The sequence below is a fragment of the Petromyzon marinus genome, unplaced genomic scaffold (assembly GCF_048934315.1).
Source record: "Petromyzon marinus isolate PM22_M1 ecotype Great Lakes invasive population unplaced genomic scaffold, UKy_Petmar_22M1.pri1.0 PM_G_Scaffold_42, whole genome shotgun sequence".
Classification (NCBI taxonomy): domain Eukaryota; kingdom Metazoa; phylum Chordata; class Hyperoartia; order Petromyzontiformes; family Petromyzontidae; genus Petromyzon; species Petromyzon marinus.
The window spans coordinates 1,185,645-1,206,035 of NW_027422994.1; the positions used below are offsets into that span (position 1 = coordinate 1,185,645).

At 46.2% G+C, this 20,391-nt stretch overlaps 1 protein-coding gene across 5 annotated transcripts; it reads left to right on the forward strand.

The window, feature by feature from the left end:
- Positions 1-410: 410 nt before the first annotated feature.
- LOC142917127 (heterogeneous nuclear ribonucleoprotein L-like) lies at positions 411-17,676 on the forward strand. 5 transcript variants are annotated; one of them, XM_076061823.1, is made up of 12 exons: positions 411-585; positions 4,767-4,982; positions 5,364-5,449; positions 5,581-5,677; positions 7,114-7,183; positions 10,369-10,455; positions 10,943-11,199; positions 11,555-11,676; positions 12,355-12,556; positions 13,164-13,221; positions 14,069-14,164; positions 16,933-17,676. In XM_076061823.1, the coding sequence occupies exons 1-12, from the start codon at positions 460-462 to the stop codon at positions 16,986-16,988; spliced, it is 1,473 nt and encodes a 490-aa protein (XP_075917938.1). In that variant the 5' UTR covers positions 411-459; the 3' UTR covers positions 16,989-17,676. The 5 variants fall into 5 exon arrangements, with proteins under 5 accessions (XP_075917938.1, XP_075917940.1, XP_075917941.1 ...); XM_076061824.1 differs by having other exon boundaries at positions 412-555; XM_076061825.1 differs by lacking the exon at positions 14,069-14,164.
- Positions 17,677-20,391: the final 2,715 nt, after the last annotated feature.

Sequence of the window (20,391 nt, forward strand, 5' to 3'; positions counted from 1 at the left end):
TAAAAATAATCAAATTTGTTTTTTATGTACTTATTCTTATTTAAAAGCAATCAAATTTGATTATAAAAAATTTCGTTTTATTTATTTATTATGATTTTACAATAATCTAATTTGATTATTTTAATCATTTATTATTATTTATTTAATATTATAAAAATTTAATCAAATTTAATTATGTAGTCCGAGTCCGACCTAGGGGGAGGCCCACGACTGCTTCAGATCTCCGTCGCCGGCCCCAGTCGGCCGAGAGAGGCGTCACGTGACGAGTGGCTGTGGGGTCACACCAAGCCGCGCGAACATCGCCAGAGGACACATCGATCCGAGAATCGATGTCACGCGTTGGAATCGCCCCGCCGCCGCCGCCCGCTGCTGCCGCTGACGCTCGGCGATCCGCGCAGGCGTCGATTTTTTTGCGACAGGATCGCGAATCGATTCCCTCCGGCGCTCCACGCCATCACGATGTTGACCACCGCCGCCGCCTCCGCCGCCCGGCACGCGGCCAAGCGCCTGGGAGTCAATGGCGAAGGCAACGACCGCGTCCAGGCGGGCGCGATGGTGAGCGTCAGTGACGAGCGACTTGACGAGGTGTTTTTATAACGAGAAGATGTTTCTTTTACTCCTCCTCGCCCAGAGCCTCGTTGTGAGGCCTGGGCCAGAGGCTTCACTCAGGCGACGTGCCACCACCACCACCAGCCGTGTTTATATTATTTAACGTGATTGTTTAGCTTTGTAACTCGCAGATTCCAGTGCCGTTGCGAAGAGCTTCTCGTTGTTGGTGTTGGGGATGGACCACGCGGACCACAGCATCGCTAGGCTCTGCTTACGTTCAGTAAAACGCGTTTTGGTAAACGTGGATTTCGTGTTCGTTAACACTTTGGGCTATTTCCAGTGTAATTTTTTTATACGGCGTTTTCTCTTCTAAGGGTGGGTATTCTCTTTGCACTGAACTAAAATAATAAAAAAATATGAAACAATAAAAACATTACTCATTGTTTTTTTCGGTAAAGTCACGTATGTAGAAATACAATAAAATTATATTAAAACAAAAAACAATCACGACGTTTTGATCACAACGCAAGCGATCTTCATCAGGTGTCAAGAACAAATCACGGAGGTAAATACAGCAAAAGATGAGAGACGAGAATTCAACAAACCTGAAACAACATTATGTGAAGCACATCTAGTCAGGCCAACAACACAGACACTTCCTGGCGGACCACGAATAAAAACATTGCCTACCAGGAGAAATTCGTTCATGAGGCTATCCACATATACAAGCACAGAGACAATTTCAACCGAGAAGATAGATTCTGGCTTAACAATCATTGGAAGGATTTGATAAACCATTTCGGGTCTTAATTGTTCACGCTTACGGTGGCTTTCAGACCGCATCCATTATTTTCGTCTCCCCCCTCCTCTTTTCAGAACATAGATGGACTGGTCCATCTGAACAAACTCTCAAATCGCTCTCCGTGGTGCTGACGTTAAAAAAAATGCCACTTTTGTTCAAATTTTCTTGCTGTGGTTTTCACACCTGATGATGATTGCTTCTTGTGTTGCAGTCAAAACGTCGTGAGAATTGTATTGTTTTATATTTTTATTATTTTATTGTTTCCCTTCTACGTGGTGACTTTACCGGAAGAACCAAGAATATTAATCCCTGCAGTCACGAAAGCTTTAAATCAAAAGTTAAAATACTAATTAAGTTAAAATACCGATATGTTAAATGTCCCACGCGATAGCGTCGTGGGGAAGCTCTTCGACCCTCCCCAATGTGATTAAAAACTTTGCGGAATAAAACTTTACAGCATCTACAAAAGCGCACCTGGCGGTGGGGGATGCGAGTTCCAGAGTTTGTAACTCGAGGGCCGTTTAGATTGAAAGTTAAACTCGCGAACGTTCTTAGCGATTACTGAAATGATGGCACTGAGCTATGGCCATTTTTTGCCAAACGGATGCAGATTTAAAAAGCCCTTTAATGCAAGTGTCTGCATCTGCTCCGATATCACTTGCCGGCGATGTTAGCCGTGGCTTTATTTTGGTGATTTTGAAAAAGTTTTATGGTTTGGCCATGATTGTTTTGTTGTAGTACGGAGTTAGACTGATGGCTTTAATCTTAGTTGTCTTGTGGTTGTTGTTGTTTGACTTGCATCCCACTGGGATTTTTGCACACAGCGTTGGTGTACGGTGCTATTTCAAGGATTATTTTGCTGTTTTTTCCTGGATTTTTTGTTTGCACAGTCACACAAAGTCACTTTAAGATGTTTTTCCTGTTCATGTTTTTGTTTGTTGCGGTTGCACCCGATTCAAGAGCCAAATGGCTCACAGGGCTATACCAAATAAATGAAACTGAAAACTGTCTTCTCGGTATAGGAGGAAACAACAGCTTTGCACAATAGTCGTGTTGAGTTTGCTTCCTTGCCGACGTGCACAGGACACGTTTGAGGACCCACACAAGCCCCCACCGTCGGCTGTGGTTCACGTGCGGGGACTCTCAGACACAGCCCTCGAGTCGGACCTCGTGGAGGCCGTGCGGTACTTTGGCCTAGTCAGGTGACCAGTCGGTGGTGACCGTTGCCCGCATGGGGAAGGAAGCTGTATTATTATTATTGTTGTTTACCGAAAACACCAAAGATTAATTCCTGCAGTCACGAAAGCTTTGAACCAAGTTTAAACCGCCTCTACGGGGAGGTATAAGGTCTGTATCTTTGTGTCTGTCCTTGTGTTGTCTTGTGTTGTCTGTGTGTTGTCTCTGCTTGTGTATCTGCCTTTGTGTCTGTGCTTGGATTTGTTTCTCTGTGCTGTCTCTGCCTGTGTGTCGGTCTTGGTGCTTCCGAATGTTTGCTGCCGTGCTCCACTTTGCTCTATGCATACCTCATGCTAAAATGTCCCATTGTCTCTCAGCCTTGCCTTCTCATGCTAATATGTCCCATTGCCTCTCAGCCTTGCCTTCTCTGCCTATTTAAGGCGACTTCACTGTGTGCTTGTACCTGTGCTGGTCCGCTCTACTTGAATGTCTATGTGTGTGTGCCGTCTGTATCTTAAATTTCATACTTAACTTGCAATTTAGCAATCTTTGAAATAACGTAATCAACCAGGCTTTGCGTTAATTGTGTTTTGACCGACCGTCTGTGTTGCTTTATTTGGTTTCCAAATTCTGCTAAACTCTTGTCTGTTTGGTATGCTTCTCTCTCTGTGTCCCCTATTGTGTCGGTGTTAGTTCCCCCCTACTTGGGTGTCTGTATATACATCTGGGGTTATGTGTTTCCCCTCTCTCTTAAATTTAGCTCTTCTGTACCTGATGATGGCTGCTTGTGTTGCAACCGAAACGTCGTGCGCTATTATGTAATTTTATTATTTCTTATTTATACGTGACTTTACCGAAAAAAAACAAAGATTATTGTTATTATAGTTATTATTATTGTTATTGGTGTTATTATTATTGTTATTATTGTTGTGGTGGTGGTGTTTGCGGACGTGGAGTGAACGTAGACCTTGGAAATTCGAGTATTACCGGTTTTCGGTTCAATAACTCAAGAAATTGCATAACACGAAAATACTCGATGGTTCTTAAGCACGGGGTGGGAGATGCCCTTTCTGGGGGTGCAAGACGTGCCAGATTATTTTTTAACAAGGTAAATCCATCGAAACACATTGAGCACGGGCACGTACGCACCGCTACTTTGTTCCATCAAACCTCTAAATTAATAAATATTGTACGTTTTAAAAAATATATATATTGAGAACCAAAGGGGGGGTGGCAAGGCTGCAGGTTAAAGCTCAAGAACCACTTCCGTAAATAAAAAGTCGTGGCCGCGTTATGCGGCGGACGAGAGGGCGCGGCGTTGCCCACGTCACGGCGTGATCGGCGACGCCGTGCGTGGCTTACTCGGGGCCTTGCCAGCCTGAAGTGACCAACCAAAAACCACTTCATCTTCTTTGGGGTTCTTTCGGTAAAGTCACCACCGCGTAGAATGAGAATAAAATAATAAATTAATACAAATTAAAATAACACGATAAAATTCTCACGACGTTTCGGGCCACAACACAAGTGGCCTTCATCAGGTGAAGGGACGAGACTGCCAAACTGAAATGGGACAGTCTCGTCCCTTCACCTGATGAAGGCGACTTGTGTTGTGGCCGAAACGTCATGAGAATTTTGTGTTTTTAAATTAATTTATTATTTTATTCTCATTCTACGCGACTATACCGAAAGAACCAAAGAAGATGAATCCTTGCAGTCACGAAAGCTTTAAATGGAAACAAAAACCGTTTGTTCTTCAATTTCCCCAAGTCACGAATTCCCTCCGAATTAAAGTGCCACTGCTGCTTTTGTTGTGCCGTCTGACAAAAGCAGCACACGTTCAACTGTGATTAGTAACCGTGTTAAAAATTAATATCTCGTATTGAAATGGTGCACACACGTACCTTGTTTATGTACGTTTGAAGAGGCTTCGTTTGTCAGGTGATACATCGACAGAAGAAGACTACATTACCCTCAAGATGTATTTTAAATATAATTATATTCTTACAGTACATTCAATTCCAACGTACTACACTGCCAAACTGAAATGGGACGTGGCATCTAACCTGCATCCAACCAGTCTCCACTCCGTTGCATGCATTGAAACATTTCTTGAGATCAAATGAGGTGACTTGGAGCAGACCAACCTCGTGGTTAAAATTAACAACAACAGGCACGCGTTTTAAAGTCGGCCACATCTTTGAATAACGGCACTCGTTTGTACGTGGTGATGATACCCAAGACGCGGCAGGCGCTGGTGGAGTTTGAAGACCCGGAGAGCTCCCGCAGCTGCGTCGACTACTCGTCCAAGGGCTCCGTCTACGTGTGCGGGCAGCCGGCCTACTTTAACTTCTCTACCAGCCAGAAGCTTTGGCGCCCTGGCGTCCCGGGGGACAACGGCAACAGCAACCACATCCTGCTCTTCACCATTCTCAACCCCATCTACCCCATCACCACGGTGGGCATTGTTACACTTACAGCAGCTGGACATTAATGTGTGAATAGTTTGTCGGGTGTGCCATGCACACACGCGCGTGTTTCATTTATACGAGTGAAATTATGTCCGTTTTGGATTACAGTGAATGGCTTTGCTAAGGAAATTACATTGATCCTTTGGTTCATTTGAGGCAATTGAAGTCGTGTTTTTTGTTTGTGCTTTGAAGTCTACCAATGGCATTGAATAAAAAACAATATATAGACCTAATGTTGATTTTGGAAAGCGTTGATGTCCTGTATGGCTCGATCTTAAAAATTCACTGGAAAAAAAGCTTTTCAAATTTACTTGGTAATGCGTGCAAAATCACCTCGCTGCGTTTGTGTGCTCCATGTGGTCCTGCAGGATGTGCTTTACAACATTTGCAAACCATTTGGGCCTCTGCAACGCATTGTGATCTTCAGGAAGAATGGCCTGCAGGCCTTTGTGGAATATCCTTTCAACGAGATGCATAACCGTAACGATATGTCCGCCATTCACGTAATTTTACGTGTTATTTTGGAGATGCTAAATGTATTGTTTTTAAAATGAAATGGTCGTGTTTTCCTTAATTTTTGGCCACGTTTGTTTCGGTTGAGAGCGCCGAGAGAGCGAACTCATCTCTGAATGGAGCGGACATCTATTCGGGCTGCTGTACTCTTATAGTGGAGTATGCGAGGGCAAGTACAACCGATACTTTGTACATTCACAAGTGTGTGCACCACAACCTGGGTTTTTTCACCCGCAGACCAAAGATTTCATTTAATATTCTGAATTGACCACTTTGGTGAGCAAATAATGCTGAATACACACGGCAATTCATTGCTAGATGAGGGCTTCCGCACTCGATGCCTGTTGTGGGGGTTATTTGACTTGTGTGCGGGGTAAAGGAGTGTAGCATATATTGTGGCAGCATAGAAATACAATGCACCCAATGGATTTTACAGCTGCCCACCACACAGCCCCACAACCTACAACAACCCATTGTGCATGACGGGCATCCTTGCCGTTGTCTAAAGTCAAACTTTTCCCAATTGATATTACCGTGTGAGCGTGGTTCTCATCTGAGCCAGTGCCCTGAGCCAGTTAGTGGAAAATTCGCATCCAGTGGGAAGGGTAGAGTTGGTTTTTAATTCAATTTTATTTGGTGACGGGTGATTAGCATTCAGCCATAGGCTGCTTTGCGAGACCTGCAGAGTACCTGAGGAGAGATGTTACATTGTTAGCAGGAAATAAAATTACTGAACAGTAATAACGAATGCATCATTTTCATAACGGGGTTATGGCACTTCAACATTTTTGAGGTATACGATCAAGGCTAACGCTTTACAGTACACGAGGAACACCGCGAATAAATAATACCGAGTTAGGCAGAGCATGCCAAACTTATGTGCGATTAAACAAGTTTGGAATTTAAATAGGTCACCGAGGGATAGCGATTTTATCTGCAAACACGAAGGGAGCTTGTTCTAACGAAGAGGGATAATCAACACTTGATCTTAAACAAAAAACCGGTGGCAGAAGGCCACTGTTTTCCCACAACTCCGATAAGCACGCTTTTGCTACGTACGGCGCGAAAGTTTAGCTTCCCGTTGACTTCCTACGTGTGGCAGCTCTTATTCATTCATCTCCCAGGAGGTTAAGGGTTGCGTTAAGTACCTCGGCTTCACCGCAAGTTGCATGCCGTAATTGTCTCGGGGGTAATGACCGCTTAATAATTATGCTTGTAAATTTTAAATGGTTCTAAAGTTTCGATTTAAAGCTTTCGTGACTGCAAGGATTAATCTTCTTTGGTTCTTTCGGTAAAGTCACCACGTAGAATGAGAATAAAATAATAAAATAAAACAATAAAATTATCACGACGTTTCGGCCACAACACAAGGTCGGGACGACAGGTTTGTTCCTTTCACCTGAAGAAGGCCACTTGTGTTGTGGCCGAAACGTCGTGAGAATTTCATTGTTTTATTTTATTTTTTTATCCTCATTCTACGTGGAGACTTTACCGAAAGAACCAAAGAAGGTTCTAAAGTTATATAATTTTTTTCCCAGCATCTATGCCCTATATGCTGGCCACGAATAATGTTTATCTTTTCCCCCTGCTGTGTCCTCTTTACAGGCGATGCGTCTGAATGTGTTTAAAAATGACTCTGAGACCTGGGACTTCACCAACCCTGGCCTCAAGCAAGGTAAGACCAATATCGAGCATATCAGAGCCGCGCTCTCTCGACAGCTGGTGGTGGTGAGCCCTCGGTGTGTGGGGGGGGGGTGACGTTTTTAACGCAAGGGGTGGGGGGTGTGCACGGCGTGATGAAACAGGCATTGACTATTTCTGTACGTGGCCGGCTTTGCCGTGTTATACTTGAAGATCAGTGGCCAAGTAGAGGGGGAAGTTTGGAGTGTTCTCAAGAGGATAATGCAGCTTCTGCACTTGAGATTTTGGTTGCAGAAAAATGTCACACCTGCAGACACTTGGTTATCTTGAAGCACATTGGTGTACTGTTTACAATCTACAGAACTTGGTCGTTGTCACAGGAAGTTATTTGAAACGCCATTCCCCTCTTTTGTATCAATCATGCAATCACTGCAATTGTGTAGAGCTGGTCAAGGTTATTTTCGTTTATACCTATCTTCTCCATATATAAAAGGCAAAGTTGTGAATATGTGTGTCTGTTCAAAATGTTTAGCGTACTTCCCGACATGCAACAAACTGGAAATTTGCCATGTGGGTACTTTCCAGACTGTACACCGTGCAAACATTACACAAATACACTTTTGTTTTTTGGGGGGGGGGGAGCTCGATAATGCATTTATTTTTTGCACGGCAAGTGAGCTGTGACGTCAAATCTGTCACGTGACCCGTAGTGTAGCGGTTAGCGCTACGCTGCGCTACGAACCCGGCGACCCAAGTTCGATTCCCGCTCACCGCCACCACCGGTGACGATTATTTTAACCGGTCCTGGGCCTCCCCTAGGTCGACTCAGCCTCAAACGAGTAACTGCTGTGGTGTGTGAACATCGCCAGTGGGGAGACAAAGGCGGCCGGGTAGTAACAGCTAGCGCAACATATAACTAAATAATCTTTGTGTTTTTTTAGCCCATGCTAAGCTTGCGTAGTTTACTCTGGGCAGATTGGTTTTAAACTCCTGCCCGTGTACTTTGTTTTTCTAGTTAACCCTTCACAACAATGTGGCAGTTTAAGTGAATGTTGTGAAGAACAGGATTCACAAGGAGGCATGTGGCTGCTGGAGTGTTCAATAATCCATTGGATTAATTTTTTTGTTACCATTAAAGCTGTTGCCCTGGTACTGGACATGCGATAGACATTGCCATTAAGTTGGTGGCGTTTTAGATTTTGATCAGCTTTGAAGATTTTCCCAACGTCAAGTGCATGTGGCCCATAGGCGGGTACTCGGTTGTTCGGGGTGTATCAAGGCTGGGCATTTTTACACTACAGTGTAAAACCTTGCATTGCGAGCATAATTCGTTCCGGGAACGTGTTTGTAATCCAAAGCGCTCGTACATCAAAGCACTCGTCTATCAGTTGTGTGATCACGTGACTCACGGCAGTACAAAGTGTGTCTACACGTACACTGCTCGTATTGCAAGACCTCGCTCGTTTATCAAGTTAATATTTATTTACAATTTTAGCTCGTCTTGCAAAACACTTGCAGACCAAGTTACTTGCAATCCAAGGTTTTACTTTTATATTTAGATTTACCAGGGTGTGTGTCTGTTGGATCAGAAGTAGGTGCCAACTTTCACTGGCATATTTGAGGTGGACATTGCACGTTGCGTTTTTATATTTTGTAGGGTTGAGAAACCTTGACTGCATTATGTGGTGTCTGGATACTAAGCGGAGAAGCTTAGAGGATGTCAGAAAAGCCGATATTTACGATTGAAAATATCACTTATTATAAAGTAACCCTTTTAATTTGGTACGATTGAACCTGAACAGGAAAATGGTATCTTTGTCCCGAATACATTGTGTGTACGCACAGATATTAGTTTCCGAAGAGGTAAGTCTCGCCACTTTATCAAGGGAGCTTTAGGGACACGGTGCGGTTTGATTTTATCACCAAATTTCCGTAAACGCTTCGAAGAGTATTTTCCTCACTCCCAACATCAACGCTACAAGGAGCATCTGCGAGCATTGCCGCACACAGAAGCACACGGAGGCAATTTGCAAGCAACACACGAGCAATAAAGCGCCCGGCAGCCAACAGCCACCGACGTGAACGGCGACGACACGAACGGCGACATTGGCGACATCCTCGTCGGCACTTGGGAGGCACCGGGGACCAAGCAACCAACACGCCGCCGCCGCTGTGACACGCACGGCCGACCCGCGCCCCCCACGCCTGCAGCGCAGCACGCCGCGTCCGCTGCACCGCAACCGCCACGTGCCGCTTGGCAGAGGCCATCGGATAACCCACGTCCAGCCGCAGGCACCGGGGGACACGGCGCTGACAGACCGGCAAAGCACCAGAACCGCCGCGAAGAAGCCGGGAGCGACGAAAGCCCGCATTCACCGCGAACGGGACTTGGAAATAAGCCAAACGGAACGCGTGCCGATGCGTTTGGGGCTTAAAATCGCTCCGTTGGTGAGAATTTACCTCCACGCTCGTACGTTTAGACTGCCTTGCTAAAGTTTTGTTTGCAAACGAGGCTTTTGACATTGCTGATGCCAGACAACGCATTTCGCATCGGTTTATAAGCGGCGATCTTTTTCATTTTAAAGGTTCGTAAGGCCCCGTCGCCCACTTCAAGCGTCCCAATTTTAAGCCCCAAACCAAAAAGGGTCGCCGGAGAGCGAGAGGTGCGGTGGCACGGACAACGCGGGGGGGTCCATTTGTGCCGAGCGTGACTGCTGTTGGCGCAGGAAAGAAGGCGCCGGCCTTTCTGTTGCATCCTCCTCGCGATGGGTCGTCAGCCGCCGCCCGACTCTGGGCAACTTTGTGTTCCCGTCGAAGCGTAGACTGGGTAAGAAACGAGCGGGCATCGCAGGCGGCAACCACGGACACTCGCTGACGCCGCACCTCGGAACAATTTGTCGCGTGCATCTGTACACCTCCAATAAATTTTGTTTTTTCTTCTTCTTGCGATGAGCGTTTCTTTACGCGCTGTATTTTGTATGGTGCTCGTTATTTATGTTGCGCCATGTGAAATCTGCATTTTAAAAATACCGCCAATTGTTTTTATCGACAGACGCAGCGCACCCCCGTGTGGAGTGTGCCCGGAATTTCTTAATGTGTTGGTCATGTGAATGTTCTGGGTGCAGAATGCATTTTTTGGATTGTCCTTATTTTGTGCAGCAATGAGCGCTTATGTTTCCCGTGGGTGAATTTGGTGATCGTTTTTTTTGTTGTTTTCAGAGGACAATGCAATGATGCCAGCGAAGCAAACGTCTCTCCTTGGCGACCATCCCAAAGCACACGCTTGCGGTGGTGGCGACTGTGGAGGTAATCCCCTTGTTGCGAATGCTATAATTTCGGTTTCCTTCAGCTTGCTGTCAGATTGAAAGAACCTGCTGCCTGTTGAGAACATTTCTTATTTGGAATTAGTGTTAAGGTGCATCCTAAAAACCTTTTTTTGCGATTAACAATTGCAACGTATGAGTTGCTTTGTGTTTTAAGAGACGATATTTCCAATAGCTATCAGATGTATTGGGTATTTAAAACAAGCTATGCTGAATAAGAGCTCTAGCTTGGTGGCCCTCAACCTAAAATAAAAACTAGTTTAGTCTATTCCCTAGGCAACTGAGTCTTCTGGACCAATGTTTTCCAGTGTCTCCAAGGAGTAGAGTGGTGATTCCTGGGTTACCTGACCTTATAGGAAAGGGCACACGTGTGTAAGATGATGGTTGTCATAAATCTGTTTTTCAGAGAAGTTTAGAGAGTTTCAGCTAGTTCACTATGCGTTTCCCCCTCTTGTGTGTTTGCGTCACAGGCCACCAGCAGCCACCACCACCGGGCGTCGACTACGGATCTGGCCGCGACGGCATGGGCGGTGGGGGAGGAATGGGCATGGGAGTAGGCATGGGCAACCAGGTTGGGCCCCAGGGTGGTACCCAGGGCCAGCACGTGCAAGCCATGATGAACCAGCAGGCCGACAACAAGGTCCTCATTGTGTACGACTTGGACGCCGAACGCTTCAACTGCGACCGCGTGTTTAACATCCTCTGCCTCTTCGGCGACGTGGAGAAGGTGCCTTCGCTGGGTGTTGCGCGCACCTGCTTTGAAATGAGTCCCTGTTTTTTTTCTTCCAAAGGTTCAACCGCGGTGCAATGCGTACGCACGCGTGTGGTGCACGTCGTGCGCTGATTGTGTTATATAAAGTGGGAGATTCACACGACCAAATTTGTTCACCGATTGACAACATACACATTTGGTCATTTTCTTTACAAAAATGTACCCAATGCGAAGTGTTCTTTGTGCATGTTTTCTAATGGCCCCTCGGCCAACACTTCACATTTCAACAATGCGTTACAACGAAACTTGTAGATATTTTCGTGCAAGATTGCGCGATGCTGAACCGTCTTACGGGTTGTTATTTTTGTAGGTTAAGTTCCTGAAGAGCAAGCCGGGAGCCGCCATGGTCGAGATGGGAGATCAGTACGCCGTGCACAGGGCGGTTTTTCACCTCAATATGTCTCAGATCTTTGGAAATAAAATCAACCTCTGGTGAGCCTTTTTGTTCCCGTGTTAAATTGGTAAATGTAACTCGTCATATCCTGTTAATGTAATTGGATACTGCTTTCCATTTAGAGAAGACAACTTTAGTAAATATTTAGTGCAAGTGACTAAATTTTAGGACGGTGAAAAAGAGAGCTGATGAATACCGTGAACGAAACACTCGTCACAGCTCACGAGGACCCCGGTGACTTGCTGTCCAGAGCCTTTATTGAAGTGGCGAACATGAAATTTAGATTCTAGATTTGAAGCTTTACGGGGAGGGCCTTTATTGAAATAGCGAACGTGAAATTTGGATTCTAGATTTGAAGCTTTACGGGGAGGGCTTTCACCTATCTGTTAGAGCTTTCAACAGACAACGGGACAAGAAGTCAAAGCTCATCGAGACGCTGACCTTCCTCAAAAGATGCCGCGATCACAAGCTTAAAGGACGCGACCTGGGCTTGCTGTCTTCACTCCAACGCTGTCCTCTGGACAGTCCGGTCCCTTCACCTGATGAAGGCCACTTGTGTTGTGGCCGAAACGTCGTGATTTTTTGTTATTTTATTTTTTACCCACGTGACTTTACCGAATCGAACCAAAGAGCACGTGAAATTTGGAACGTGATAAAATAAAAACTAAAAACAGTTTCTTCGCGCTATTCCCTCCCTTCCGCCCTCGTCTCGGCAGCGTGTCGAGGCAGCGGTCGATTGTGCCGGGCCAGGCGTTCGAGCTGCCGGACGGCACCGACAGCTACAGGGACTACGCAGGTTCTCACAACCACCGCTACGCCGACAGCGAGAAGGCGGCGAAGAACCGCAACCAGCGTCCCACCGCGGTGCTGCACTTCTTCAACGCGCCCACGGACATCACGGCCGAGATGTTCGCGCAGGTTCGTGCCCCCGCCGCCCCTTCAGCCTGCTGCCAGCAGCGCAGAAGGGGAGCGCGTTCGGTTTCTTTAAAAGTTTTCCCAGGTGAAGCTTTTATAAATATTCAAGTCCAAATTTTGCACATGAAACAATCGTGGGTTTTTAAGATGAGCCTATTGATGTTGTGGAGTTTGTGGTGGCCAATGACACGTTTCCTGTGACGGGACAAATGTAAAATGGTGTAATGTAGTTTCCTTTCAGCGCTTAAAACATAAGATGTATAAATAATGCAGTCGATGTTCCAAAGGGACTTTTTTGTTACAGACTAGACAACACCTCGCGTTAATTTGTCCTGTTTAATACATTACGATTCATATTCGTATTCGAAAGGTTTACATTTCAGTCTTTGGACATTGTTTCTGCAAATGGTTGCATTCCCCCTGAGTCTATGCTTGGTGTTCACAATAATCTGAGCACTTTGAAAGACTGCTCCAAAGCTGGCGAATGTAAATTAAAAAATGGACAACGGGATTTGTGCCTGCAATTAAAATGACATCTCCCGAATGCTTTACCGGTGCACGTTAACTGTTACCAACTATAACGTGAACGCCGCCCGTTCTGTCCCCGCAGCTGTGCGACGAAATGTCGATTGCGAGGCCCCGCTCTTTCAAAGTGTTTTCTGGAAAAAGTAAGTCCCGCAAAGTATGTTTATTATTTATCTTACGTGTCATGGCACAGAATAAATCGTGTACTGTATTCTCCATGCAATCGTCGCTTGATTTACAGCACGACACCAGATGATCTGCAACGTGTGCTATGAGGCCATGCTCAAGAAACCCTGTGAGAAATTCTCTCCCGAGAGCAGTCCTTGCTATTCACTCGCGCCCAAGCTGACTGGACCGTGTTAGCGTAGCCAAGGCATCGGACTGAAGCCTTCCTGCTGCAGAAATTCACCCACGACTGGCACCACCCTTTAAACATGGCAAAGGGTTTCATATTCTTGGTTCTTTAGGTAAAGTCACGTAGAAGGGAAACAACAAAATAATAAATATATACAAACACAGACAATTTCAACCGAGAAGATTGATTCTGGCTTAGCAATCATTGGAAGGATTTGATAAACCATTTCGGGTCTTAATTGATCGTTCACGCTTACGGTGGCTTTCAGACCGCATCCATTATTTTCGTCTCCCCCCTCCTCTTTTCAGAACATAGATGGACTCGTCCATCTGAACAACTGCCAAATCGCTCTCCGTGGTGCTAACGTTAAAAATAACCGCCACTTTTTTAAAATTTTCTTGCTGTGGTTTTCACACCTGATGATGATTGCTTGTGTTGCAGTCGAAACGTCGTGAGAATTTTATTTTATATTTTTATTATTTTATTGTTTCCCTTCTACGTGGTGGTGACTTTACCGAAAGAACCAAGAATATGAATCCCTGCAGTCACGAAAGCTTTAAATCAAAATGGCGAAGGGTGTTGCGTTTTACACGACCCAAATGACTCCATGAGCGACGGTCCATCCACGTGTCCAGCCGATAGGAGCGTGTCCGGCCTGATGGAGTGGGAGACCAAGAACGATGCCATGGAGGCTCTGGCGTGCATTAACCATCACCCCCTGAAGAACGCAAGTAAGTTGTGGGGTGTTGGCCATTTGTGTTGGTGCGATGACATTGAAGCGGTGCTGCATTATCGGCAAATCTTTGGTCGTACGCTCTGTTGAGCACCTAATGTTCAGATTTGGGGGGGGCGCTTGTTATTACCATAGCACAGTGGTTCTTAACCTTGTTGGAGGTACCGAACCCCACCAGTTTCATATGCGCATTCACCGAACCCCTCTTTAGTGAAAAATAAAATGTGATTTTTTTCAAATTCAAGACATAGATATGTTTTTTACTGGTACACAAAATGAGCCGTGCATGAACATTACCTTGTTCAAAGAATAAAACCAACACAATGCATAAACTCACAACAAATTACATACCTGGAAATCAATGTGACTTCTGCTGTTGCCTTTGAGAGATCAGTTCAGATATGCGTGGCTTCACCTTGGCAAGTGCCACTCTCATGTCATTTTCACAGCAAAGTCTGTTCCTTTTCTTCGTTTTTATGTCCAGCATCCTCGAAAAGGATTGCTCACAAAGATATGTTGTAACAAATGGTATAAAAAAATCCAGGGCTTTCTTAGCAATAACTGGATACTTGTTCATTTGTCGACACCCAAAACGTTGAGAGCGTTGTTGTTCTGAAGAGTTGCTGTTGAACCTGGCTCTGCTGAATTTCAATGATTTAGTCGAGGAATTCATCATTGACATCTGCTGTTTCAACAGCAAACGTGAACGGCTGTCTCACCCATGCTGGATATGACTCTCTTGTAGGAAAATATCCGTCGAGAGACTTTGCAAGCTCATCTAAGTGCGTGGCAATTGTTTGCTTCAGTTCCGTGGATACAGAAATATCTCCGATTCCAGACACATCTTCGATCTTACTTGCACAGTCGTCCAGAAGCGGGAAGTTTGCGAAGTTATTGTTCTCTGTTCGTCGTTTCCATAACGGTAGCTTTTTTTGAAAAGCCTTCAGGTGTTCTTCCGCTTCCATGATATTGACTCCACCACCCTGCATCTGCTGATTGAGATGATTGAGAGCTGCGAATATATCAGCCATGTACGCTAAAATGAGAATGAACTCAGGATTTTTGAAGCAATCTGCATGGCAGTGTTGGTGCTCTTGCAAAAACAGGGCTAATTCCACACGCATGGCAAAAACACGATTCAGCACCTGTCCCCGGGATAACCACCGAATATTAGAATGGAGCAGAAGTACCTCAAATTCAGAGCCCATTTCTTTACACAGCTCACTGAAGATGCGGTGCCTCAGAGCACTTTTTCGCACATAGTTCACACATTCCACCACAGTTTTTAATACTTCTGCCATTTTTGGAGGTAAGGTTTTTGTTGCCAACGCATGCCTGTGCAGAATACAATGCGTCACAATGATGTGTGGTGCATCGGCCTTTACTAGCGCACCAAAACCAGACTTTCTTCCCAGCATGACTGGAGCTCCGTCCGTACAAATTGCAGAAACCATATCCCATGAAAGATTGTTGTCTCTGAAGAAGTCATCCACAAGCTTCTTCACATCGGCTGCCTTCGTTGTTGTTGTAAGAGGCTTACAAAATAAAAACTCTTCTTTTATCATGTCGTCTTTCACATAGCGTACAAAAACAGCAAGCTGGCTTAGATCAGAAACGTCTGTGGTTTCGTCGAGTTGAAGGCTGAATTTTGCCGGGCTTGAAATCAGATCCGCGACTACTTGAGCCAAGATGTCTTTACTCATATCTTCTATTCTGTCACTGACGGTGTCATTTGAAAGGGGAATTTGGGATAATTTACCTTCGGCCGCTGTTCCGAGTATCAGATTCGCCATCTTTAATGCAGCTGGTTTCACAAGTGTTTCACCAATGGTGTGTGGCTTGCCCTGCTTTGCGATCAGGTAAGCAACTTCGTACGATGCTGTCAGGATCGGTTTGTTAACAGGTACAAATCCAAGAGCAGGCAGAGTGGCCCTTTCATCGAATCTGGCTCTCTTCACCCTGAATTCAGCAAGTGTTGTGTTCTTGTATTCCCCGTCTCCATGCAGCTTCAAGAAGTGTTCCTTTAGTTTTGCCGGTGCAAGACTAGAGTTGCTCAACTTGGCGTTGCAAATCATGCAGATAGGACGCTCACTCCCATCACGTTCCGTGATACATGAGAATCCATGTTGTACATATTCGTCCGACCACTTTCTTCTTTTGCCCGACATAGTATGGATAAAATATTAAAGAAATCACACGACGTACGACAACAACAGTCACACATTGACTACTGAGTACGCACTAAATTCCCCGCAGCGCTGATTGGCCAAGCAGTGTAGCATGATTATCTGCAGCCAGTGATGGCCAAGCGGGCCGTGTGTGTCATCACAAATTTACACAATAATTCAAGTGTGTCCGGACCTCCGTGGCGGGGGCTCTGCCGAACCCCTGAGATCGACTCACCGAACCCCTGGGGTTCGATCGAACCCAGGTTAAGAACCACTGCCATAGCACCATCTGTGTACACTGGCTGCCTAGCAGCCTTGGGTGAAATTGCAGGAAGCGAAAGCAGTTGTAGATTGTTGTATTATATATTAACAGGTTGTTATTTATGGGCGATTTGGATTTCGTTGTTTGCATGTACAGAATGGAATTGAAAGTTGACATAGCCAAGCACTTTCACTTATCACAACTCAACGTTATCTTAGCTCCCTGAACGAGTTTGTTGACATCGACAAAGACCCTCCTAAGAATCGCTTCATTGTTTTAAGTTTTTGTGTGCTCCAGTGAAGACGTCATGTGGCTCCCCTGTTTTTATTTTCTCAGATGTTCCATACCTCTACACCCTCAAACTGTGCTTCTCTACTGCCCAGCCTTCATAGAAGACAACTCAACATGTTTCATGCCGTATTGAACGTCGGTGTCAACATCATTGTCACTTTGTGTACTATTTGTGAATGTCCCATCACTCTTGTTGAAAGTTAACCGTGGGTATAGGTCGAAAGTGCAATTGACGCGTTTACATTTTAGTTGTCATTTTTTGGAGGATTAATTTAGATTTCTATATTGACTGCACCGAAAGATTTTAAAGGTCGCAGTGGAAATGAAGAATGTTGAAATTAAAATAATTATGATTAGTCTCCTTAACCTGCCGAGTTTGTCTGCCGTGTGCATTGCTATTTTGTCCATGAGCCCCAAACCAGATTTCACTTGGCAGTCCTCGGGTGCCGTAACTTTAGCGGCTCCAATTAATTTACAATTTGGGGGGGTTCTCAACTTGCTCATAGCCAAAGTTTTTGCTCCCACCACGAGTGATGCTCCTTTCTTGCTGTAGCCCATGGCACTAATATTGCCCATTTAATTTCATAACGGAGAGCTCTGAAATAAATGCCAAAGAGACCCTTTTGGGGGGGGCTGGTAAAAATATACCCCGACTCATTGAAAATCCCATTGAAAAACATGGGTTGGCATTCTGTACAGTGCGTGTATTTAGCAGGTTAATACGCTTGCAAATATAAACCCCAAGAGAAAATAGAACAGTGTTTGAAAATAAAAGTATGGAGAGATGCATGTTTGACATCGAACTGGAATCGATTGAACATGAGCGTGGAGACATGAAGGAAGTTGGGCATAGGGTAGGTGAGTGACTGAGTGTGTGGGTGGCTAGGTGAGTGATTGAGTGACTGAGTGTGTGGGTGGCTAGGTGAGTGACTGAGTGAATGAGTGTGTGGGTGGCTAGGTGAGTGACTGAGTGAATGAGTGACTGAGTGTGTGGGTGGCTAGGTGAGTGACTGAGTGTGTGGGTGGCTAGGTGAGTGAGTGAATGAGTGACTGTGGGTGGCTAGGTGAGTGACTTCGTGAATGAGTGACTGTGTGGGTGGCTAGGTGAGTGACTGTGGGTGGCTAGGTGAGTGACTGAATGAGTGACTAAGTGTCTGTGTGGGTGGCTAAGTGAGTGAATGAGTGAGTGTGTGGGTGGCTAGGTGAGTGACTGAGTGTTGGTGGCTAGGTGAGTGACTGTGTGGGTGGCTAGATGAGTCACTGAGTGAATGAGTGACTGTGTCTGTGGGTGGCTAGGTGAGTGACTGAGTGTATGAGTGTGTGGGTGGCTAAGTGAGTGAATGAGTGACTGTGTGGGTGGCTAGGTGAGTGTGTGAATGAGTGTGTGTGGGTGGCTAGGTGAGTGAGTGAATGAGTGACTGAGTGTGTGGGTGGCTAGGTGAGTGAGTGACTGAGTGTGTGGGTGGCTAGGTGAGTGAGTGACTGAGTGTGTGGGTGGCTAGGTGAGTGAATGAGTGACTGTGTGGGTGGCTAGGTGAGTGAGTGACTGTGGGTGGCTAGGTGAGTGAATGAGTGACTGTGTGGGTGGCTAGGTGAGTGTGTGAATGAGTGTGTGTGGGTGGCTAGGTGAGTGTGTGAATGAGTGTGTGTGGGTGGCTAGGTGAGTGAGTGAATGAGTGACTGAGTGTGTGGGTGGCTAGGTGAGTGAGTGACTGAGTGTGTGGGTGGCTAGGTGAGTGAGTGACTGAGTGTGTGGGTGGCTAGGTGAGTGAATGAGTGACTGTGTGGGTGGCTAGGTGAGTGAGTGTGTGGGTGGCTAGGTGAGTGCGTGAATGAGTGACTGTGTGTGTGCGGCTAGGTGAGTGAATGACTTAGTGTGTGGGTGGCTAGGTGAGTGACTGTGTGGGTGGCTAGGTGAGTGAATGACTGAGTGTGTGGGTGGCTAGGTGAGTGACTGTGTGGGTGGCTAGGTGAGTGAGTGACTGAGTGTTTGGGTGGCTAGGTGAGTGTGTGTCTGTGTGGGTGGCTTATCAGGGATGGGTCCCGTGTGGCCAGTGGTCGAGACCTGTACCTTGGCTGGGTCAGGTCAGACTAGCCTCCCCTAGGACCCCCTTAGCCGGAGGACCCCGAGACCCTAGCCCAGGAATAGGGCGAGTTAGACCGAAGCCGTACCTCCTCAGCAGCGGGTGAAGGGGCCGTTACCCCTTCAAGTAGAAGGCTGTATTGTATTGTGTTAAGCACCTTTGTAATAAATAAGCATTGCCTCTACCGATTCGTCTCTACGCTGTCTTAAAGAACCCACTACACATGTACAGGCATAACTCTTACGTCTGTAACCATTGAACTTGTTTTAAATACATATAAAAACTCTAAACATTTATCATGTGTACAGTATCATAATTAAGGCGGGTACTGATACCCCAATAAAGTGCTCATATTTGGACAGAGGAAAACCAATGCTCATTCGGTAATGCATCTCCATTGGAAGCATGTTATGATGACCTCCTACAGCGCTGTTTCACGAAGTGTTCCGTTTATCAAGAACGCATCCTGGCTGCCATAAGAGGCACGCATAAAACTGAAGGCCGCCTGGGATCAAACTTACAAAATAAGCGGATGAGAGCAGATTGGTGCGCTTTCGGAAAATGTAACTTTATAATGAAACGCAAGACCCAATCTAGATGTGACTCACTTGCAGCACTCCACTGCCCCTACTCCACACCCCCTCCACTCTCTCCTCCCTGGCTCCTAAACCCCTCTCTTACCTACATAGCCTCTTGTCACAGCAGCCCTTTTGCCCACTTCAGCAATTGTTTTCTTGCTGTGGTTGTCCCACCTCACGGCGGACGCTTGTGTTGCGCCCGAAATGTCGCGGATTTAATTTATTTTATACCTACTACGTGACTTTACCTAAAGGACCAAAGAGCGAGGCCCAATGTTTAGAGAGTTAAAGGGTATGTAAAGCAAGGCCAAAGGCACGTAGAGGCACAACCATAAGATAACATAACAGATTCTCCTGCGGAGGGAGCTGGTAGTAGGAACGTTGGGCTGCTCGGTCAATGGCCAGGGTCAACGGCGGCACCACCACGTGGTGTATTCCGTAAATATGCTCGACTGTGTGGGCGGGCATGAGCCGGCGTGAGTAGGTTACACGTTGAGTTTTATAAGGGCACCACGGGGTGACCAGCCCCTCCCCACCCAGCCCCACCCATCCCCACTCAGCCCCACCCTCCCCTCCCTCCCCTCCCCACCCCGCCACACCCACCCCACTCAGCCCCTCCACCACCCACCCCACCCAGCCCCACCCTCCCCTCCCCACCCTCCCCTCCCCACCCTCCCCTCCCCACCCAGCCCCTCCCCACCCTCCCCTCTCCACCCAGCCCCACCCCTCCCATTTGTGGATGCACGACGGACGGACCCAACAATAATCCCCTGTGGGCTGGTGGTGTAATAACCAGGAGGTTCCTACCAGTATTAACTTTATAACCAAGTGTAAGCCCAGAG

Excerpts from the sequence above, each read along its gene's own strand:
- LOC142917127 (XM_076061823.1), top strand. The coding sequence starts at position 460 with ATGTTGACCACCGCCGCCGCCTCCGCCGCCCGGCACGCGGCCAAGCGC. Across the intron at positions 10,456-10,942 it reads CGGTGGTGGCGACTGTGGAG|GCCACCAGCAGCCACCACCA; the intron begins GTAATCCCCTTG and ends TTTGCGTCACAG. Across the intron at positions 12,557-13,163 it reads CGGCCGAGATGTTCGCGCAG|CTGTGCGACGAAATGTCGAT; the intron begins GTTCGTGCCCCC and ends CTGTCCCCGCAG.